This window comes from Camellia sinensis, chromosome 11, assembly GCF_055761805.1.
Source record: "Camellia sinensis isolate YWXY chromosome 11, ASM5576180v1, whole genome shotgun sequence".
NCBI lineage: Eukaryota > Viridiplantae > Streptophyta > Magnoliopsida > Ericales > Theaceae > Camellia > Camellia sinensis.
Window position 1 is genome coordinate 157,337,403 of NC_138971.1, and position 23,741 is coordinate 157,361,143.

The 23,741-nt window shown below is 33.1% G+C and overlaps 3 protein-coding genes across 4 annotated transcripts; all 3 read left to right on the top strand.

The window, feature by feature from the left end:
* The first annotated feature begins 205 nt into the window (after window positions 1-205).
* On the top strand, window positions 206-3,839 carry LOC114283817 (uncharacterized). Of its 2 annotated transcripts, XM_028226688.2 has the most exons (3): window positions 206-421; window positions 2,093-3,187; window positions 3,368-3,839. In XM_028226688.2, the coding sequence occupies exons 2-3, from the start codon at window positions 2,126-2,128 to the stop codon at window positions 3,605-3,607; spliced, it is 1,302 nt and encodes a 433-aa protein (XP_028082489.2). In that variant the 5' UTR covers window positions 206-421; window positions 2,093-2,125; the 3' UTR covers window positions 3,608-3,839. The 2 variants fall into 2 exon arrangements, with proteins under 2 accessions (XP_028082489.2, XP_082752069.1); XM_082895943.1 differs by lacking the exon at window positions 206-421 and having other exon boundaries at window positions 1,622-3,187.
* Window positions 3,840-5,110: 1,271 nt separating this feature from the next.
* On the top strand, window positions 5,111-9,885 carry LOC145802960 (uncharacterized). The gene is made up of 2 exons (XM_082895944.1): window positions 5,111-6,309; window positions 9,473-9,885. The coding sequence occupies exons 1-2, from the start codon at window positions 5,251-5,253 to the stop codon at window positions 9,719-9,721; spliced, it is 1,308 nt and encodes a 435-aa protein (XP_082752070.1). The 5' UTR covers window positions 5,111-5,250; the 3' UTR covers window positions 9,722-9,885.
* Window positions 9,886-13,881: 3,996 nt separating this feature from the next.
* On the top strand, window positions 13,882-22,063 carry LOC114283816 (uncharacterized). The gene is made up of 2 exons (XM_028226685.2): window positions 13,882-15,374; window positions 21,502-22,063. The coding sequence occupies exons 1-2, from the start codon at window positions 14,316-14,318 to the stop codon at window positions 21,748-21,750; spliced, it is 1,308 nt and encodes a 435-aa protein (XP_028082486.2). The 5' UTR covers window positions 13,882-14,315; the 3' UTR covers window positions 21,751-22,063.
* The last annotated feature ends 1,678 nt before the right edge of the window (window positions 22,064-23,741 follow it).

A 23,741-nucleotide genomic window follows, 5' to 3' on the forward strand; every position in this document is an offset into this window, starting at 1 on the left:
GCTAAAATTATTTATAAAACACCTTAAATATGAAAATTATAATTTGATAGATCAAATATCCAAAATAATATAATTTATAGAAATATAAAAATATTTTATGAACTAATTAAAAAACAAATACTTAAAAGAGAATTTCTAATAAATTATCCGTGAAAGTTTGTATAGCCATATATATATATATATATCATTAATTAATATAATTTACATAATAATCGCATTGTAAGTTTGTGCACCCCAGTATACCCAATCACTGCCGAAAGGTGTAGCCGTCTTCCAATCAAATCTTCATTTTCGTCTTCATCTTAATCGGCATCATTGTGATCCAATTGTACTTACAGCAAAAGCGCCGCTTTCACCATTGTTGTCTGTTTCCTGTTGTCGATCCCAAGGCGTCTAATCTAAAGTCTCCAACAAGAAGAAGGTAATCATCTCTCATTTCTCTTTCTCAGATCTCTCACTTCTTATCTACCCCCAGACAGACACTCCTCCCTCCCTCCATTGCAAAATTGATGAACTTTAATTTTTTAATTGTAATTTTATATTGCCATGTAACCACACCTAAACGTACAAAACAATTTGTTCCTTGTGGGATTTTACCCATAATTGGAAATATTAGGATTTTTGTATTCTTCTCTTTTTGTTTGTCGGAACTTGGTATGTTTTTTTCCCCTTTTTTTATTCTTATTATTTTGTTCTTATAGTCTTTATTTTTTTCCCTCATTTTTTTATCTATTTTTTTCTTTAAAAATATTTGTTGTATAATTTATTTTTGAAAATTTTTATGTAAAAATTTGAAGGTAATTTAAATTTTTATTGGTATTCTTTCATTCAATTCTTGTTTGTTGTTGTTGGTAGAAAATAAAAAACGGTTGGTTATTGTTGAACTGACAAGTTTGGCAATTGTCAAAATTTCGGTTAAATTTGGCATCAGTTATGGCATCAGTTATAGCATTGCTATATCTTGCTATAAAATCGCTTTGGCAGCTCTAATGGTAGATCATTGGAGATACTCTAATATATGATTCAGAGGGTGCTTGAGATGATCTTAATAAGTATATTTTTTTTGATTTTTTACGAAAATATGTGAAAAATAGAGAAGTGATTTGACTCAAAAAAGATAAAATGATAAAAAGATAATAAAAAATATGTTAATATAAGAGATGTCAAATAGTGCCTAAATATAATTAAACGAACCAAATAGTTCTAACTCGACTCGTGCTGGCTCATTAAAAGTTTGTTTGAGATCACTACGTTAGGTAAATAAGTCAATCTTGAATATATTTTAGAACTCTTTAAAATTTTCAAATCAAGCTTGAACAACCAATTATTCATTCGACTCAATTCCATAAGCCTAATGAATAATTTGAACAAATTTTAAAATTCGTTAAAATTTTTAAATTAAGCTTGAATAATGAACTGTTCGGTTCGCTCAACTCTTTTTTCAGCCCTACGTAGTATAATAACTGCTATTGACATTCGGCAAAAAAAATCAGTTGAAAGTTTGAGGCTTCCAATTTTTTTGAAATTTTATTTCCTCGGTTTTTTAGAAATACCTACTTTGAAATTTTGATTCTAACACGAAAAATGTCAATGAATTGAACACTAACACAAATCATTGCATCATCAAGTTAACAACAAACTCAAATTCAATCAAACCAATATAAATCCAGAGTCACCAAATTCAAATTAACAAAAAAGGATTTACCAACAATTTGTTATATAGAACGACAGACGGCTGTGTTAACCGTAAGCTCTGGCACATTAGACTTCACCTTAACCCATAAAACTGATCTAACATGAACACATTCCATTCACCCCAATCTGGATTGATACTATTAAACACTAGATTATTGTGTACCTTCCATAATGTCCAGAGCACCACCATCAGCAAAGTAGCCCAGAAATGGCTTGTTAAGTTCTTGAACTTGAATCCACTCCACCATTCAAACAAAGGAGAAATTCTTGGAGGGAGAACCCATTGAACACCCCCAATCAATCAATGCATGCCCCCGATACCTCCCATACATTATCACACTACATCAACACATGATTAGCAGATTCGAAATACTGATTGCAGAACAAATATGTGCAGGCACACAAAGAAAAAAGCGGTCAAGAGAGACAGATGGAGATGCAACATTTCATCCATGAATGTCCCTTGACATTGACACCATCTGATAAGTACTACAGTGATGATGATTATCGGTGTGAATTGTGTCGTGGCAGAATATTTGAGACCTCAGTCTATGTTTGCTTCAAATGTGACATCGTCTTGCACAAATCATGTGCTGAATTGCCACGAGAGATCAATCATCTCTTCCATCCTCAACACCCTCTAACCCTCATTGCTAGGCTACCTGGTAAACATTTCAAATGCGATGTCTGTGGTTGCCCTTTCTGGAATGCCAAATATCATTGTTCCCAATGTGATTTTGAATTGGATCCTGCGTGTGCTTCGCTAATGCCCATTGCAAACCACGATGATAATAATAGTCACACCAGTCCTCATGTCCACCCACATCCTTTCATACCTTGCTTCACAGAAAAAAAATTTGCTTATTGCTCAGGGTGTTCAAAGTTCATTGAGGACACAATATACGTTTGCCTTCAATGCAAATTCGTGCTACATGAAGCCTGTACTAAATTTCCATATAAGATCCGACACATTTTTCATCCGCAACACCCTCTTGTTCTCACCAAGGCAGGTACCGCCTATGAGATTGGGTCTTTAGAATTATGTACGGCATGTAGGGCTGATTTTAATGGCTTCACCTACCACTGTGCCGAGTGCAAATTCAGTTTGGACATGAATTGTGTTTCGCTTAGGCCCATCGTGAAGTTTAAACTTCATCAGCACCCACTAGCTTTCTTCAAGGATAATGAAAAGGGTAATAAATTTGGTTGTGCTTGTTGTGGATGCAACAAATGCAACCATTTTTTTCGTTGTGTCGAGTGCGACTTCAACTTCCATCTCCATTGTGTTCCAACGCTGCCACTTACCAGGAAGCATCAATGTCATAGGCATTCCCTCACCCTTACAAAGTTTCCAATTAAAGATTCGCCAGAAGAAGACGAGAACTCAGAGTTTTATTGCGACGTCTGTGAGACACCACGGTATCTACCAAATCCAACTTATTACTGCGCCGAGTGCCACTTTGTTGCACATGTTAGTTGCATGATCTATGAGGTAAGCAAGCCCAAATTATTCACTATTCACTTAAACATACATGTCCACACTGCTACTTTATGCTAATTAAGGTTTTTCAAATTCACACGAAACAAAATCTTCGTATTATTGAATTTGCGATTCCAAGTTCAAGTGCAAAGTTAGAAAATTCCTAATCATTTGTCAAATAATGTTGCTTAGGATGACCTACCTGGACTAGGGGAAGAGCCATGCTTGGTGGTTGAATTGGAAAGAGAGATAGAGATAGAGGACGGTGAAGAGAGTGATAGCGAAGATTCAACACTCGCTAAATTAAATAAAGAGATGGAGGCAATCACTGCAAAACTAGAGATACTGAAGCAGGAACGGGCTCGGCACATCTCATCTCAAGCTCAACTGAGAAGTGCTCGATTGAGGCTTCTACATCGGAGTACTGTGTAGCTAGTGTGAGTCTCCCCGGGGCATGTTGGCTCTTCTTCACTCAACTATTGGACTTTTTAGATAAGGCCCTCCATACATATTCACAAAAAAAAATAAAATAATAAAACAAATAAATAAATTATGGATAAAATGTATGTACATTCTTTTTATTTGTATTACTTGCACAAAGTTGACTCGAATGTACAATTATTAAAATTACTTACATATATGAAGAGATCATTAAAAATGATAATATCCACTTTTGTTGCTTTATATAGTTCAGGAAAAATCAGCTTTGGACAATACCAAATAAAAAATGAACCAACTTTAACAAAATATCATTTAGACATTACTTTTCTTGCCCTTTTAGCTCCAAAATGACTAATTAAGCTTGGCTTTCAATGAATAACATAGCTATTGCATTCAATTTGTGTTGTGGCATTATTGACCAAGTTAAATTTGATCAAATTTAACTTTGAAATTTTTTCCATCTAGAGACAAATGTAACTGGTACAGCTAAAAATATTCTATAAATAATTTACACATTTAGAAAATAATCATTCATTATTTTTAAATAATTATCGCCCTCATTTGATTAAGCCCTAATAAAACTATTTTCTACTTTGTCCCTACTATTGTTTTATTTTTATTATTTTTTGGTAAACAACTAATATGAACTTATTTTCTACTTTGTCCTCTGTTTGGGGGCCCTCATTTGATTAAAACCTAATAAAAATATTATTTATTTATTTATTTATTTTTAGCAACTTCTATAAACTTAATTGGACCCTCTATTTAAGTCAAATTTTGAGACCTCAAGTGGCCACCCTGCTCGCCTTTGCTCTATTGGATTAAGCATATAAAATGCAATTTTCTATAAACAGAAAATATATATATATAAAAATGCACATGAATGATCCAAGGGAGTGTGGGCCTACATTTTTTTTTTTTTCTTTTGTTCTTTTATTTAGACTTTTGGCATATATCGTGAAGTCAGTACACTTCTTAAATATGTGATTCTCAATTTTAAATGAATGAGTTAGTATGTATTATTCAAACTATGCCTATGTCCATGTGTCAACAATTTTTTTTTGTTATTTATGCGTTACGGTGTAAACTTTTCCCTTTATCTTTTCCTTCTTTGATGACTTCTCTTTATTCTTTTTTTTTCCTTTTTCTTTTCACTGTCTATAATTTTGGTGGAGCTAATGCTGTCAATAACTTAGCATTTAGAGAAGCATAGTTTACAGGCTGAAGAAGGAAGGTATCTAAATCCTAGATAACACATAAGCATAAAGGCTGAAGGAGGAAGGCATAATAACATATCAGCATTTGTGCACCCACTACACCCAATCATTTCCCAAAAGTAGCCCACTAGCTTTACCTTCATAATTTATAAACAAAATTTGTATACGTAAAATTCAACAACAATGATGAGACAATAGTATTTTCAAAATTGTAAATCATAATAATAGATGTTTTAGAACATGTTTGGTACTGTTTCTTGCAAATAGAAAACTCATAATTAAAAGTAGAATCATGACGTATTTTAAGACCAATCTCATATGAAAAAATTGTGTCTATTCTATAATCATTTTTAAGTGTGTAAGTAGAAGGATTGAAAGCATATGAGCTAGATCAAAGCTGCTATGTGTCTGTGAGTGATGGAGATTCAACACTTCAGCCACAACCATCCCTTGAACCTTGTTGATCAGGTGGAGGTTTTTGGTCCCTGCCAAGGCTGCGATCAAATTGTCTTGACCCGAAACACTCCAAGCTATAAATGCCTTAAATTTGGCTGTTGGTTCCACATCCACAAACCATGTGCCCAACTTCCCCAACAGCTGAGTCACCCATTTCACCCCCAACACACTCTCACCCTCCTCCCTCACCCACCTTCCAACCACAGCGAATTCAGGTGCCAAGCTTGTGGCAAGACTCGCCGAGGCTTCACCTTCCACTGCTCCACCTGCCAATTCAACCTTGACATCAATTGCGCATCTCTCAAACCCCAAATTAACCAACAGATTAGCATCCAACATTTCAACCACACAAAGCTGCATACCTTGGATCTCTGCAATAAGGACAAGAACTTCAATGTTTTTTGCTCGGCGTGTGAGTCACAATTTCAGGATCATGATTCGATCTACGTTTGCCTTGAATGCAAACTGTTGTTGCATAAACCATGCGCTGAATTACCACAGAAGATCGATCACCACCCGTTTCACCCACAACACTCACTCGTTCTATGCACTAAAAAGCCACCATGGGAGAGTTTCACGAGATGCAAGGCGTGTTGGAAGGATTATAGTTTTGGCTTCAATTACCGCTGTGTGGAATGCAAGTTCATTTTGGGGAGTGAATGCGCTTTTCTGATGCCTAGAAAGTTTGAATTCCATGAGCACCCTCTTGCCCTCTTTAATAAAACAAGGTTTCGTTGCAGCCGATGTTCTTGTGGGAAATGTTGCGCGATGTTGAGGTGTGTGCTCTGTGGTTTCAATATCCATGTCCACTGTGTTCCAATTTTACCGGATACTATCAAGGGTCGGTGTCACAGGCATCCGCTCACTCTAACCTACTCTCCCATCAGAGATCATCCGGATGAGGATGAGACTGCAGAGTTATACTGTGACGATTGTGAGGAACTGAGATATCTCATTGATCCCACTTATTATTGCAAAGAATGTCACTATGTTGCTCATGTTGAATGCATGATCTCTAAGGTAAGCAAATCTACATCCATTTTTACCATTATATTCTCTTCTACGAATACGCATTAATCCATTTTTACCATTGATCTATTCTTTGAGACTCGAACCCATAACTTTTTGTATACATTTTGTGAAGATTTTAGTACATCATTGCCTACTGGCACGTTTTTGTGATTTTAGAAATGTTAATTGCTCTGTTTGAGCTTTTACAGCTTGATATTCTACGGAAGAAAAGTTTTAGGGCTATTATGAGCCAGAATTTTTTTCCCCCAAATTTGTACCCAACAATATGCGCCATACAATTATTGATACATAAAGATAAGGTTTGGAGCTTATGCTATCTATTGCAAGTAGGACATTCCATCAATAAATTTAGTACTACAACAAAAATAGTTGTTGGATTTGATCACATGTAAAAAATAAGGGGGTGTTTGTTTGGTGGGATTGAGCCATGAGATTGGATTTCTTGTCTAATTAAATGAATAGTCTAATGTTTGGTTAGAATGTGAAGATTGGAGTATTAGTTCCTCATATGTCGGATCAATGTTTTGAAAAGTTTTGGTCCAGATCAATCCTCAAACCCAGACTAGTTTGAAAATCCATCTTTTTAAACTAAATCAGCCAAATCCACAGTTTAACCGGTAACTCGATTGAACCAAACCGGACCGGTTTGTTATATATGGTCCAATAATGAAAAAATTATGCTACAAGGAGTTAAACTCAAAGAACATGAATTTTTTACTATGCGACCATGGCTCCTTGTTAGTATATACGAGATATATAATATTTATAGGTAGGGTTTTCCTCCAATCCCAAATCGGATGAAGGGTACTGTTGCGCTCGGGGGGGCCTACCACAGGTACATTTTCGATAATCCGAACGATACAATGTGTAGAATTCGTCGAGTACTATATACTTGTAAAAAATCAAGTTGATCAAATATCGATAACTACGTGATCAAATCAGTTTTGTATAAAAAAAAAAGATGGTGAAAAAATAAACGGTTGACAGAAATCTGATCCGATACAATAGTTGTCAATATCTAATCAATGCGATTTTTTACAGACATATAGTACTTAACGAGTTCTACATATTGAATAATTCGGATTATTAAAACGAGACCCGTGGTAAGTTCCCACAAGCCCGACAAAACCCACTAGTCCTAGATCAGACTGGAGGGAAGCCAGTCCCAATATTTATTGTATTCAAGGTAATTTCTTTCAAACACATGTATAATTAATATTTTTATAAATAATATTAATATAAAAAATATATATAAACATAAAAATTTTATAAATATATATCTTAAATTACAAAAATATTTTAAATGAATGTATTTGATTTATTTTTAAATTATAAAAATATTCATAAAATAATTATGACGTCATGGTTTGATTCCGGCTCAACCCAACGGTTGAACTTATAACCCATCCACCCAATCCCTTTTTCCGGTTTGCTCGCCAGTCCGATTTTTCAAACATTGTGTGGGAAAACTCAATCCCATGTAGGGTGTGAAATAGAAATAGGTAGGTAGAGCCAACTTAATTAAATGATGAAATTGATCTTCAAATATATAACATTTATTTTTTTTTTATTTTTTAAAACATTTTTTTAAACATATTGAATTTTTTTTTAACATGTTTAAATTAATCTAGTGATGTATAATATATTTTTTTTCCTTTGTATTAGTAAAATAATAATGAAATATACTTCTAATGTTCAAAAGAAAAATAATATATAACATCTATTTTTTTTCTTTTTTTTTTTAACATGTGTAAATTAATCTCATGATATATAATAGTCTACTCTTTTTTTACCTTTTTTATATTAGCAAAATCATAAATAGAAATATAATTCTAATGTCATATTTAAATAAAATTAAAAGTGATTTTAGTAAAATAAAATAAAATATATTTTAAACTTAGCATTGCCATTGTAAACAATTCAAAAGAACAAAACAGTAATTTTAAAATTATTCTTCTTCATAATTTCTTAATTAAATATGAGATTCACTAAAATAGTTATTTGTGGACATTTAGGCCTCATTTGGGAACATGCTAATTTAGTAACTTTTTTGCTATTTGGCTAAAAATGTAGGTAAAAAAAACTTGTATGTTTAGAATGACTTTTTGGCTAATTACGAAAAGATGTGCAAAAAGTAGAGAGAGAAGAGAATCTTTGACTTTTTGGTATGAGTTGTTGGCTTTTTGACTAATTTAATAACTTTTTGGTTAGTTGACTAAAAAAGTAAGTCCCCAAACGAGGCCGTAATCTCATGACAAAATAAATATAGGATATACATCATTTCTAGTCAAATAGTCCATCGATTATTTATCCCAAGACTAACAATCCATTACATTATAATTCTCTTATCTAATCTGCCCAAACAAATATAGCTTAAGAATTTATGTAGCAAAGCCCATTTAATTGTGTAACAATGGTCAAACCATACATAATTGTGTAAGTTCGAGTATAAGAATTGGGTATGATTTTGTATAATTTTGATGCAGATATGTGCTATTTGAAAATTTTGAGTAGAAATTTTGTTCAGTACAATAAAGTAAGATTGTTCAATAATAGATTATTTATTTTCAGTTTGTTTAGACAACTAAACTACATATAATTATTTTAACAAACTCTAAACCGTTATAAAAATTAACTTAATACAATAAAAGCATAATAATTATTATTTTTTTATTTATAGAGAAGTATCTAATATGTCATGTTAGTAGCATTGCATTCATTCCGAATATGATATATACTCCACAAAATTTATTGTGCTGCCACAAATGTACATTTTTCTATTAATTCTTTTATGGATTTATAGTAGGGATGTAAATTTAGCCTGGCCCGGCTTGGCTTATGTCGGGTCTTGCGGGCTCCTGCCAAAATTCTGGCCAAGGCGGCCCACGGGTCAGAAAAATTGGGCTCAGGCTTGGGGGTATTCAGGCCTTGGGTTGGCCAATGGTGGCCTGGCCGGGCTGCAAAATGATGGCCTGGCCAAGGTCTCTTCCCGGACCACGGACAGATTTCGGGCTGCCCATGGACCGCGGACCATTTTTACACTTCTAATTTATAGCATTATTGAAAATTACCCATTGATTTTTTACAGGCATGCATGTCCCTACACCAAATTATTGACTAAACTAAATTGATTGCATTGTTGGTTTCTTAGGAGGATGTCTTTTTACTAGGAGAAGAGTCAGTTGTGGTTGGCCAACTAGGAGTCATGGGTCTTGAAGGCTCAAGCAAAGTGGTTAAAGAAGACTTGAACAAGCAGGGTATGGAAAAGAAGGAAGCAATTCATCAGGAAAGTGATACTGGAGAATTGATCAACCTTGCTGAATTAGATAAAGAGATAGAGTCACTAACAGCAAAATTAGAGGCACTAAAGCAGAAACGAGCACGTTATACCTCGAAATAAAATGTGGTGAGATCTAGAGAGGTTAAAACAATAATAGTATAAACATTTTCAAAAATAAATAAATAAGTAAACACACAAAATGTGAAGTCATGGTGTAGTTCTATAAAGGCCCTGTTTGGTAGGGATTATTTCCAACTTATTTCAGCTTTTAACTTAATTTAAACTATTTTGATGTGTTTGGTTCAGCTTAACAATACAACTTATAACTTTTTGTAAATCAAAAATCAACTTATTCTTTGAGTGGGGAAAGAGAAACTTAATTTATAAGTCAAAAATCAGCTTAAGTTCACAGCTATAAGTTATAATCACTTTCTCACAACTCTACCAAACGGAGCCAAAATGGTGATAGGTTATATGTACCTAGTTAGAAGTAGACCTTGACCTTTGGGCCTTTCAGGCACAGGGCAAGTTTGGGTTGCGTTTAAAATAAAAGTGGTACTGGCATTAGAAATTTAAATTTTGTACATTTCTCAATTTTTTGATTTCTTAAATATGCTATTCTCAAATTTTGAATGAATAAGTTAGTATGTATTATTCATATTATGTCTATATCTATGTATTAATTATTTATTTATTTATTTATTTTATTTTTTTGTCATTTATGTGTTACGGTGTAAACTTTTCCCTCCTTGATGACTTCTCCTTATTTTTTATTTATTTATTTTTTGTTCTTTTTCTTTTCACTGTCCATAATTTTGGTGGAGCTGATGCTGTCAATGACTTGGCATTCAGAGAAGCGTAGTTTACAGGCTGAAGAAGGAAGGCACAATAACATATGAGCATTTGTGCACCCACTACACCCAATCATTTCCCAAAAGCAACCCACTAGCTTTACCTTACCTTCTTTCTAAAAATAATTTATAAACAAAATTTGTATATACAAAATTCAACAAGAATTAAAAGATAAATAAATGTATTTTTTATCTTTTTAAATTAAAAAATTAAATTTAAAAATATAAATATTTGGGTTAATTTTTTAAATTTTTATGAAAAAATGTGTATTAAAAAATTATATAAATTAATGTGTAGAGAAAAATTAATATTGAGAGTTGTGCAGCCGTAATTGTTGACTTTTGATGAATAGTGATAACTTTTTACCTTTTTGAGTAACTTTTTGACTTTTTGATTTTTTTGAGATTTCCCAAACTTAGCCTAACATTTTTAGGGGTTGTTTGGGGTGTCTTAAATAAGTGTATTTTTTGTCTTTTTAAACTAAAAAATTGAGAAAAAAATATGGATGTTTGAGTTAACTTTTTGACTTTTTATGAAAAAATGTGTATTAAAAAATATTATAAATTAGTGTGTAGGAAAAAATTAGGATTGAGAGTTATCCAGTCGTAATTTTTGATTTTTGGTGAATAGTGATAACTTTTTGACTTTTTAATTTTCTGACAACATGTCAAACTTGACCTTAATATTGTAAATCATAATAATACATGTTTTAGAACATGTTTGATATATTTTCTTGCAAATTGAAAATTCATAATTAAAGTAGAATCATGACGTATTTTAAGATCAACCTCATATAAAAAAAATTAAGCTTGTTTGCTTTGTATTTGAGAAACATGTTTTGAGATAAAAAGTACGAAAATTTGTTTGGTTTGATTTTTTTTCAAAAGATGTTTTGAAAAAGGAAAATGAGTAGGAGTACTAATTAGTGCTACCATTAATGATGTGGTGGTAGGCCCCACCATGAATAATTTGATGTTTTGGCCTTGGTGTTGTATTTTTTTTCTTTTTTTATTAAGTGCCATGTCATTAGTGGTCTTTTTAGAGCTCCAAAATTAGTGGTCTCTATCATTGTTGTTTGAAAAATTATTTTGAGAGAGAGTTTTGAAAAAAGTGATTGATTTGATGTGTATGAGAGAGAGATTTGTTTGGAAAACTTGTAAACCAAACAAGTTTTGAAAAAAAAATTTAGAAAAATTTATTTACTTTGACTACTTTTAAAAATTTATTTGTAAAAAATTTTTCTTAAAACTTTTTAAAAAACACAAATCAAATAAGGCCATTGTGTCTAATTTTATAATCGTTTTTAAGTGTGTAAGTAGAAATATTGAAAGTAAGGATGGGCAACAAACTGATTTATCCAATGTACCTGACCAATCTGACTCGAAAAATGATGTTGCGAATGGTTTTATCAGACAATTCGATAGGCTATGGATAGTAACTGCAATTTTTTTTGTGAAACCATTCAACTCGATCCAACTGAATTAATTAAGTTCAAGTTTGACAAGTTAAAATAAAGTTAAAAGGTATTTAAAAAGTTAAAAAATTATCACTATTTATCAAAAGTTAAAAAGTACGGTTGTATAATTCTTAATCCTAATTTTTCCCTATATACTAATTTATATAATTTTTTAATACATATTTTTCTATAAAAAGTCAAAAAGTTAACCCAAACAATTATATTTTTTTCCTCAACTTTTTAGTTCAAAAAGTCAAAAAATATGCTTATTTAGGGCATCTCAAACAACTCCTAAATACATTAACTTGTTAGTATATCTTTATCCCTTCACAAAATTTGCCTTGAAAACATTAGAAATAGAGCTGTGCAAAATATCACTTAATCCGTTAAAATTGTACAAATCTGTGTTAATTTGTATAGCGCTATCCGCTAATTGCGGTTTAAACTTTAAAATTTATAAACCGCTTTCGAAACCACTCCGTTCTGTTATAGTTAATACTTATATATTTTTTAACCTATAATGAAATATTAAAGTAAAAATAAATGTGAGAGAAATTTTATATACGAAATTTATTACAAATTAATAGTATATGAAAAATTAGTTCGTGTTATATATATAAATATTATATAAATTAATATTATATATTATACAAATATTTGATAATTAATTAAAATATTCTTCAATTCACCAATCTATCTAAAATTACTCAGCCTCTGTTTGGAAAGAGGCTTTTTGGGCTTTTTTGGCTAAAATAGTCCCAAAAGACCAAATAGGCTATTTCAGCCATAACAAATAAAACATCACATCCAATCCATAATCATTACACTCTTCTCTCACAAAAAAAGTCAAAAAGCTAAAAAGTCCTTCCCAAACCAAACTTTTTAACCCAGGCTAAAATAGTCAAAAAAGTCAAAAAGCCAAAAAATCAACCTACTTTTCAAACGAAACCTCAAGCCGAAATTTATCAATCCGTTAATTTGTTAATCTATCATTAATTTAAAATTTCACTCTTAAATCGCACGCATCTAATCATAAATTATTAATATGTATCATCAAAAAAACCTGTAAGACCATCTTCAACGGTTCACCAAACTTGACATCAAATTTAAATTTTGATGAAAAAGTTACTGCTTGATTCTTCAACGGTTGCACCAAATCGATATCAAAATGAGATTTCACCAAACGATTCATCAAACTGAGGACCAAATACAGAATTCAGCAAAACATTGTGCGTGACCGTTGGAGAGAGGAACCGGTCAACCAGCCGGTTGCCCGGCCGGTTGACCAACCGGTCGACCACTAAAAGGTTCAAACAGTTCAAATTTACAGGTTCAAACAATTAAAAAAAAAAAATTTGTCTTACCGGTCGCCCAGCCGGTGATCGACCGGCCGATCAACCGGTCGACCACTAAAAGGTTCAAACTGTTCAAATTTATTGGTTCAAACAATTCAAAAAAAAAATTTCCTCTTACCAGTCGACCAGTCGGTCGACCGGTCGGTTAACCAACTGATTGTCCTCGGAGTAGATTTGATGAAAATGAACCATTGGAACAACTGATATCAAATTGAGAAAATGAGTCATTTTTTACTCAAATTTGATGAAAAAAGAAGTTCACCGTTAGAGATGCTCTAAGGCGCCCTCAAAAATATATATATATTATTATATTTTAGAGCAAATTATATATATTTTTCTCGAGATTTAGTTAAATTACAGATATCTTGAAGTTTCGAAAATTAAAGACACCTCCCTAAAATTTATATTTTCATAATAATTTGTCCCATAATTTATTATGTAAATAATATCTTAAAAAAAATATCTGTAATTTCTTAAATCTCAAAAAGTATCTATAATCTTACAAAATCTCAAAGGATATATGTAATTTGCTCAATATTTTATTGGAAAACAGCTACCTAGTGCATATCACAAGGCCTAAAAATCTTTTTTTAATCGGTGAAAATTACAATGTCTTTATTCTTTATTTTTTTATTCTGAAACAAGCTTATCTCCCCCCTTCGCCTTCTCTTTAATATTCTCTCTGTCTCTCTCTCTCTCTCTCTCTCTCTCTCTCTGAGTGAACCAGCAAATCTTTCTCAAACCTTCACCTCTGACACCTCATATCTCTCCTCCTACTTTCTTCTTATTCTCAGATCACTCTCTTAGTATCCCTCAACACCTCACCTCTGAACCTCCCTCCTCTCTGATTACCAGGGGTTATTGTAAGTCACCGGTTTTGTTTATTCTCCACCGAAATTCGACCACGGTTGGAATCGGATTAAGAAAAGTGTAACCCGATAGAGTCGGTTCGAGTTATGGGTCAATGCCAAACCCGAACTGAGTTGTCCCCGTGCACACTCCTAATTGAAAGCATATGAGCTAGATCAAAGCTGCTGTGTGTCTGTGAGTGATGGAGATTCAACACTTCAGCCACAATCATCCCTTGAACCTTGTTGATCAGGTGGCGATTTTTGCTACCTGCCAATGCTGCGAGCAAATTGTCATGACCCGAAACACTCCAAGCTATAAATGCCGTAAATTTGGCTGTTGGTTCCACATCCACAAACTGTGTACCCAACTTCCCCAGCAGCTAAGTCACCCATTTCACCCCCAACACCCTCTCACCCTCCTCCCTCACCCACCTTCCAACGGCGGCGAATTCAGGTGCCAAGCTTGTGGCAAGGCTCGCCGAGGCTTCACCTTCCACTGCTCCACCTGCCAATTCAATCTCGACATCAATTGCGCATCTCTCAAACCCCAAATTAACCAACAGATTAGCATCCGACATTTCAGCCACACAAATCTCCATATCTTGGATCTCTGCAATAAGGACAAGAACTTCGATGTTTTTTGCTCCGCGTGTGAGTCACAATTTCAGGATCATGATTCGATCTACGTTTGCCTTGAATGTAAACTGTTGTTACATAAGCCATGCGCTGAATTACCACAAAAGATCGATCACCACCCGTTTCACCCACAACACTCGCTTGTCCTATACACTAAAATGCCTCCATGGGAGAGTTTCAAGAGATGCAAGGCGTGTTGGAAGGATTATAGTTTTGGCTTCAATTACCGCTGTGTGGAATGCAAGTTCATTTTGGGGATTGAATGTGCTTTTCTGATGCCTAGAAAGTTTGAATTCCATGAGCACCCTCTTGCCCTCTTTAATAGAACAATGTTTCGTTGCAGCCGATGTTCTTGTGGGAACTGTAGCGCGATGTTGAGGTGTGTGCTCTGTGGTTTCAATATCCATATCCACTGTGTTCCAATTTTACCGGATACTATCAAGGGTCGGTGTCACAGGCATCCGCTCACTCTAACCTACTCTCCAATTAGAGATCATCCCGATGAGGATGAGACTGCAGAGTTATACTGTGACGATTGTGAGGAACTGAGATATCTCATTGATCCCACTTATCATTGCAAAGAATGCCACTATGTTGCTCATGTTGAATGCATGATCTCTAAGGTAAGCAAATCTACATCCCTTTGTACCATTGTATTCTCTTCTTCGTTACATATACGTATTAATCCATTTTTACCATTGATCTTAGTCTATGAGACTCGAACCCATGACTTTTTGTATACATTTTATGAAGATTTTAGTACACCATTGCTTACTGGCACGTTTTTGTGATTTTAGAAATGTTAGTTGCTCTGTTTCAGCTTTTACAGCTTTAAATTCTATGCAAGAAAATTTTTAGGGCTATTTTGACCCAAAAAAAGTTTCCCCAAATTTGTACCCAACAATATGCACCATACAGTTATTGATACATAAAGATTAGGTTTGGAGCTTATTGTCAAGTGCCGACTCATTAAGGATGCGAGTTGTACACCAAGTACCTTGCAAGCGCATTAGTTTGTTAGCGGAAAGGCAGACAAGGTAGATCCCTGTTGCATATCTTGGGTTGGTCCTTGAGCATAATTCACGGGTATGCAGTACCACTCGTGGAGTTTGTTTCTCCGGAGGATGACAAGCATCCAGTCCGTGACAAGTGGTATCAGAGTCAGCCTAAAGGCACTTTGATGGGGACAATACGTGAGACTTACACCAAGCACCTCCATTGTGGGGTCTGCACTAAGGGTGGTGTCCGCAGGGACGAGTTTTCCATGGGTAGAAGAATGAACAAGCATAGAAGCAGGCAGGGTAATGTCACGAGGGCATTAGGGATTGGCGGTAGTAACATGTCAAGTACCGACTCATTAGGGATGCGAGTTCTACACTAAACACCTTGCAAGCACATTAGTTTGTGAACGGCAAGGCAGGCAGGGTAGATCTCTGTCGCATCTCTTTGGTTGGTCCTCGGGCATAATTCATAAGGTATACAGTATCACCCGTGGAGTCGGTTTTTCGGGAGGATGACAAGTGCCCAATCCGTGACATTATGCTATCTATTGTAAGTTGGACATTCCATCAATAAATTTAGTACTACAACAAAAATAGTTGTTGGATTGGATCACATGTAAAATACGGGAGTGTTTGTTTGGTGAGATTAGGCCATGAGATTGGATTTCATGTCTAATAAAATGAGTAGTCTAATGTTTGGTTGGAAAAGTGAAGGTTGGATTATCAGTCCCTCATATGTCGGATCAATGTTTTGAAAAGTTCTAGTCCGGATTAACCCTCAAATTCAGACTAGCTTGAAAACTGATCTTTTTAAGCTAAACCAGCCAAATCTGATGTTAAATCGATAACTCGGTTAAAGCAAATCGGACCGGTTTGCTATATATGATCCAATAATGAAAAAATGATGCTACAAGGAGTTGAACTCAAAGAACATAAATTTTCACTATGCCACCGTGGCTCCTTGTTAATATATACAAGATATATAATATTTATTGTATTCAAACTAATTTCTTTCAAACACATGTATAATTAATATTTTTATAAATAACATTAATATAAAAAATATATATAAACATAAAAATTTGATAAACATATATCTTAAATTGTAAAAATATTTTAAATGAATGTATTTGATTTATTTTTAAACTATAGAAAAATAATTATGACGTCATGGTTTGATTCCGGTTCAACCCGATGGTTGAACTAATGACCCATCCACCCAATCCCTTTTCCGGTTCACTCACCAATCCGGTTTTTAAAATATTGTGTGGGATAACTTAATCACATGGAGGGTGTGGAATAGAAATGGGCAGATAGAGCCAACTTAATTAAATGGTGAAATTGATCTTCAAATATGTAACATTTATTTATTTTTATCTTTTAAACATATTGAATTTTTTTTAACATGTTTAAATTAATCTCGTGATGTATAATATTTTTTTTTCTTTTGTATTAGTAAAATAATAATGAAATATATTTCTAATGTTCAAAAGAAAAATAATAGTAGTGTTTGGTAGAGTTTTCTAAATATGATTTACGAATCGAGTTGTATTTTGAGTTTGTGAGTTTTGGAATTATGATTTGAGTGTGAAAAATTTGCTTGATTGTGAGTTTTGAAAAAAGTTTTGAATTGAGTTTTAAGTTGAATGTGAAATTAAGTTTTGAATGTATGATGTACATATGAAATAAGAAAATTTGTTTGGTTATGAGTTTTAGAAATAGTTTTCAAAACTTATTTCAAATTGTTATAACTCATAACCAAACATACTACTCAATACTCTATTGAAAATTCTGATCAAAACTCATAAGAAAACTTTTTTTATAATTCAATTAAAAAGTTAATTATAAAAAAATGGGGCATCTACATACAAGTCTCATTTTGTGAACCTATAATCCATTAAGTCCTAGATAAAATTATTTGTTCCTTCAAGTCCCATTAATTTTTAATAGACCAATTTACCCTTCCAAACCTAAATTTGGGAATCAGATGGTCGTCTTCCAGCCATCGCTACACTAGCACTGGAATTCCATCATCTCTATTTTTTGTAGAATGATTTAAATAGTTTAAGAAATCATTAAGAAACAGTATATAAAACCTCAAATAATCAAAATGCCAAACAGTAGCACAATTGTAACATCAAAACGGAAGATCCAAGAACATAAAGCATCGTTTCTTGGCAATCAAGACGATTAGGGGACCAAATTACTTGGGCACCAGTACGAATTGTAGCTTCAATAATGGACGAAGCGTTGAGATAACTCGATCGAGCCGGAGGAGGACCGATTCGAACCGCTTCGTCGGCGAATTTCACATGGAGGTTGTGAGTATCGGCGTCGCTGTAGACGACGATAGTTCGAATCCCTAATCTTTTGGTAGTCCGAGTGATTCTACAAGCTATTTCCCCTCTGTTCGCAACCAGTATCTTCTCTATCCTTAGATTACTTTTCTGCGGGAGCGATGCAGAGAACAACCGCAGATGGGGATTGGAGGGCTTGTAGTTGAAGCCACCGTTATTGTCTTTCGAAGCTGCGATTGTGGTGGTGGTGGTGGTGGTTGAAATTGGAGAGCATTTTTAGGTTGTGCTGCCCCATCGCTCTGTATTCTCTCTCTCTCTCTATACACCCACACACACTCTCTTTCTCTCGATTGTGGTGGTGGTGGTGGTTGAAGTTGGAGAGCATTTTTAGGTTGTGCTGCCCCATCGCTCTGCATTGTCTCTCTCTCTCTCTCTCTCTCTCTCTCTCTATACACACACACTCTCTCTCTTTCTCTCAATTGTGTGTGTGGTGTGTAGTGTGCATGTGACGCATATGCAGTGTAATTTCGAAGTGAGCGAGTTGTTCAGCTGAGTCTTTTTTTTGAAATTGAGAATATTCTCAATGTATAATATTCTCAATTTTAATTATGAAAAAAATCTCAATTCAGCAATCTAATGTATCAAGTTCGCAGAATTATCTTTCTTTTAAATTCCATACTTTTCTCAAAAGCCAAACAGATTGTGATCAAGCAAGAAGAGAACACATACCTCTTAGTTCATACTAGGAAAAAAATTGAGAAATTTCTTAGTTTTGAAAAATGAGAACATTCTCGGTTTTGAAATTGAGAACATTCTCAGTTTTGGGATTAAGGGGCAAAACGTTTTTTTACCTATAAATGAGACTTATTGGTTCAAAAACTTTTTGACAGTACCTAAGCTACCACCAAATATGTAGACAAGACTTTTTGGTAATTAATCCTAAAAAAAATTACATTAATCATTTTTTTTAATTGAAAAACTTACAAAGGAAATTATTTTTTTTATAATTGAAATAAATATTCAATTACTGATGTCAAACAAATTTTGATTTGTGTATTTGGTTTGAATTATTTTTCTTTTCATATTTTTCAGATAAAATATATTTTTTATTTTTAACAATTATTGGCACAAATAATTTGTTGTTTATTGTTTTGTTTTGTTCAAATAAATGGCCAAAAAATATTAACAAATGATATAGGAGTGAGAAAAAAAAAATCGAATATCGCTTTTGTAACATCTACTCTATTTATCACACACAATTCAATTTTATTTGATTTATTAATTTTTGCACAGTGCCTGTCATTGATGAAACTCATCTTCATTGATGAAGATGAGTCAAAGGCTTGGTGAAGCTTTACGAAGTGAGTTGATCAACATTTATTACCATTCTGCAAAACAACCAAACCCATGCATATGTTCAATCACCTCCATTATTGATAAATAAATCTTACAACCGTCCACCACCTGCACCTACTGTCAAGAATTTCTTCAACTGAAATTGAGCCTATAAGAAAGCCTATGCCAAAGCCATTTTGAAGGCAAACACAGAGGAAAAATTGTTTAAAAATTCAATGAGTTGTAAATTACATGGCTTTCACATTTGAAGGTCGGCAAGGACAAGCCAACAGAGCCATAACAAATTAGCCAAACAGATCACTCATAGAACCCCACTGCCACCGGTCAACCTCCAGGTCAACCGGTGGGTTATCCGGCCGGTTAACCGATTTCAATTCAGTCCAAGCCTCAGTTGAAGCTTCTTCCATTTTGTTTCCCTATTGCTTACATTTTCACTCCATTTCCTTACCTCTTACATCATAAATTTCCCACCTCCAAAACCGGCCATTCACACTGTAATCTTGCCTAGAACAAAAAGAGCGAGACCCGAACATGGTGAAACGTCTAATCCGAGGCCACCACACCAACAACAGTTACAACAGAGGGAGATTGAACCATATTTGGCCTGAGACAAATTAATTTGGGGATGAATTTAGGGATGAAGGTGCAAATCAGTGAGATATATATAACCCATATATAATTTCCAGATGAATTTGTGATTTACTTACCTCTTTGTTGTCGTTGTTTCGTTGCCCGGAAGGTGAATCTTCCATAACGCACAAAGTGAAACTTCGTTGATTTCTGGGAGCTGATGGATGTGAATTTATGGATGGGAAGGGGGTTCATAGGCATGGTAACGATTTGAAGCTCACAGTTCAATTCAAAGAGAGAAGACGAGACCCGTGAAGAATCTTGAGCTTTGATCTTCAGCTTTTATTTTCTTTGCACGTAAAGCTTTTCAGAAATGGCAAAGACTGAAGAGAGAGAAAATATGTACATTTGGAAGCTTTTCACAGTGGAGATTGAACAGAGGGAGAAATGTGCCAAACGGGAATTCGAATATCATTTTGAACTCTGTGGTAGAATTGTATTTTCAAATCTGTATCCAAACGTCTTGCACAAATAGAAGGGTGGAAATATAGTTCGCTAGCCTTACCAAACACAGCCAATATATAACATCTATTTTTTAACATGTGTAAATTAATCTCATAATATATAATAGTCTTCTCTTTTTTTTCTTTTTTATATTAGCAAAATCATAAATAGAAATATAATTCTAATGTCGTATTTAAATAAAATTAAAAGTGATTTTAGTAAAATAAAATAAAATATATTTTAAACTTAGCATTGCCATTGTAAGCAATTCAAAAGAACAAAACAATATTTTTAAAATTTATTCTTCTTCATAATTTCTTAATTAAATATGAGATTCACTAAAATAGTCATTTGCAGACATTTAACCCCATGACAAAACAAATATAGGATACACATCATTTCTAGCCAAATAGTCCATGAATTATTTATCCCAAAACTAACAATCCGTTACATTATAATCCTCCATTATCTAATCCGTCCAAACAAATACGGGCTAAGAATTTATGTAGCAAAGCCAATTTAATTGTGTAACAATGGTCAAACCATACATAATTGTGTAAGTTCGTGTATAATAATTGGGTGTGATTTTGTATAATTTTGATGTAGATATGTGCTATTTGAAAATTTTGAGTAGAAATTTTGTTCGGTACAATAAAGTAAGATTGTTCAGCAATAGATTATTTATTTTAAGTTTGTTTAGACAATTAAAACTAAATATAATTATTTTAACAAACTCTAAAGGGTTATAAAAAGTAACTCAATACAATAAAAGCATAATTTTTTTATTTTTCTTTTTTTTATAGAAAAGTATCTAATATGTCATGTCAATAGCACTGCATTCATTCTGAATATGATATATACTCTACAAAATTTATTGTGCTGCCACACATGTACATTTTTTTGTTAATTTTTTTTATGGGTTTATAGCATTATTGAAAATTACACATTGATTTTTACAGGCATGCATGTCTCTACACCAAATTATTGACTAAACTAAATTGATTCCATTGTTGGTTTCTTAGGAGGATGTCTTTTTACTCGGAGAAGAGTCACTTGTGGTTGGCCAACTTGGAGACATGGGTCTTGAAAACTCAAGCAAAGTGGTTAAAGAAGACTTGAACAAGCATGGTATGGAAAAGAAGGAAGCAATTCATCAGGAAAGTGATACTGGAGAATTGATCAACCTTGCTGAATTAGATAAAGAGATAGAGTCACTAACAGCAAAATTAGAGGCACTAAAGCAGAAACGAGCACAATATACCTCGAAATAAAATGTGGTGAGATCCAGAGAGGCTAAAACAATTAGTACAAACATATAATTTTCAACAAAAAAAAAAAAAAAAAAACACAAAATGTGAAGTCGTGGTGTGGTGCTATAAAATGGTGATAGGTTATATGTATCTAGTTAGAAGTAGACCTTGAGCTCTGGGCCTTTAAGGTATAGGACAAGTTTGGGTTGTGTTTATAATAAAGTGATACTGGCATTTGAAATTTAAATTTTGTACATTTCTCAATTTTTTTGATTTCTTAAATATGTGATTTTCAAATTTTGAATGAATAAGTTAGTATGTATTATTCACATTATGTTCATGTCCATGTGTCAACAATTTTTTTTTTTGTCATTTATGAGCTACGGTGTAAACTTTTCCCTTTATCTTTTCCTTCCTTGATGGCTTCTCCTTATTCTTTTTTTGTTATTATTTTTTTTTTCTTTTTCTTTTCACTGTCTATAATTTTGGTGGAGCTAATGAAGCATAGTTTACAGGCTGAAGAAGGAAGGTTTCTAAATCCTATAGATAACACATGAACATAAAGGCTGAAGAAGGAAGGCATAACAACATTTGAGTATTTGTGCACCCACTACACCCAATCATTTCCCAAAAGTAACCCACTAGCTTTACCTTCTTTTCTTTCTCCAAAATAATTTGTAAACAAAATTTTTATACATAAATTCAACAAGAATGATGAAATAATAGCATTTTTAAAACTGTAAATCATAATAATAGATGTTTTAAAACATGTTTGGTATATTTTCTTGTAAATTGAAAACTCATAATTAAAAGTAAAATCATGACATATTTTAAGATCAATCTCGTATGAAAAAATTGCCTTTGATTTTATAATTATTTTTAAGTAAGTGGAAAGATTGAAAGTAAGGGGTGCAACAAACCAATTCACCCGATGGACTCGACCAATCCAACTCAATAAATGATGGAGCGAATTAGACAATTTGGTTTCAGCCCGATCCGACCGAACTAATTAAATATATTAAATTTTATACGTCGCATACTCCTGCATCTTTATCTCTTCCCGAAAATTTGTCCACAGGTGGTGTGTTGAAAACATCAGAAATCATTAATACATGAGCAATGATACATTTTTTTTTTAATTTTGAAGTTCAGTTTTTTTTAATTTTGAAGTTCAGTTCTAATGATACAATAGAGAATAAAAAAAATAATAAATAAATAAAATTAAGGTCAAAATGTCACATCACAATGAAATTCACTCCCATTAAAATTCATTAGAGTTCTTTTATTAGATCTCACAATCATTTTTCTTAATACATCATCAAATAACAATGATACATCTCCTAAATGAAGGAGCTCTAAGAGCTCTAATGACAAAAAAATTTAAAAAAAATAATAATAATAAGACACAAACATCACTATCACAGTGGAACTCACCCCCAATTAGAGCTTTTTTATTAGATTTATAAAACATTTTTGTATTGTCAAACAATTGTGCTACATGTACCAATTAATGTATATATTAGTGTGCCAACTAGTGTTATGCTATTATTACTGATCTCACCTGTTACACAAATTACAAATATCCAAAATCTCTAAAATTATGCTGCATCATCTGTTAATATACTAATTAATACATTAATTAGTAAATTAATTAATACATATAACATTATTCATCATCAAAAAACCTATAAGTCTTTGAAAACAAAACATGTCATTATTACATTGGAAAATATTTGGGACTCCCACAAAGGAAAATCATCATGACCTCCATTGATATATTGACCATTGATATGTTTGAATTTTTTTTTTTTTTTCCTATCTCTGACAGTCACATGAACAGTTCAGATCATTTTGGGGGTTGTAGGGGTTGTGTTTTGTGAAATCTCTATCATTACTGTATTTTATAAGAAAACAGCTACCTAGGGTTTGTTTGGGATGTGGGTTGACTTTTTGGCTATTTTAGACTAGGGTTAAAAAGTCTCGTTTGAGATAGTTTTTTTTTTACTTTTTAA

What these genes read in the sequence shown, in the direction of transcription:
- LOC114283817 (XM_028226688.2), top strand. Translation starts at nt 2,126, where the DNA reads ATGGAGATGCAACATTTCATCCATGAATGTCCCTTGACATTGACACCA. An exon ending in TTAGTTGCATGATCTATGAG is followed by an intron (nt 3,188 to 3,367) that starts GTAAGCAAGCCC and finishes AATGTTGCTTAG; the next exon opens with GATGACCTACCTGGACTAGG.
- LOC145802960 (XM_082895944.1), top strand. Translation starts at nt 5,251, where the DNA reads ATGGAGATTCAACACTTCAGCCACAACCATCCCTTGAACCTTGTTGAT. An exon ending in TTGAATGCATGATCTCTAAG is followed by an intron (nt 6,310 to 9,472) that starts GTAAGCAAATCT and finishes TTGGTTTCTTAG; the next exon opens with GAGGATGTCTTTTTACTAGG.
- LOC114283816 (XM_028226685.2), top strand. Translation starts at nt 14,316, where the DNA reads ATGGAGATTCAACACTTCAGCCACAATCATCCCTTGAACCTTGTTGAT. An exon ending in TTGAATGCATGATCTCTAAG is followed by an intron (nt 15,375 to 21,501) that starts GTAAGCAAATCT and finishes TTGGTTTCTTAG; the next exon opens with GAGGATGTCTTTTTACTCGG.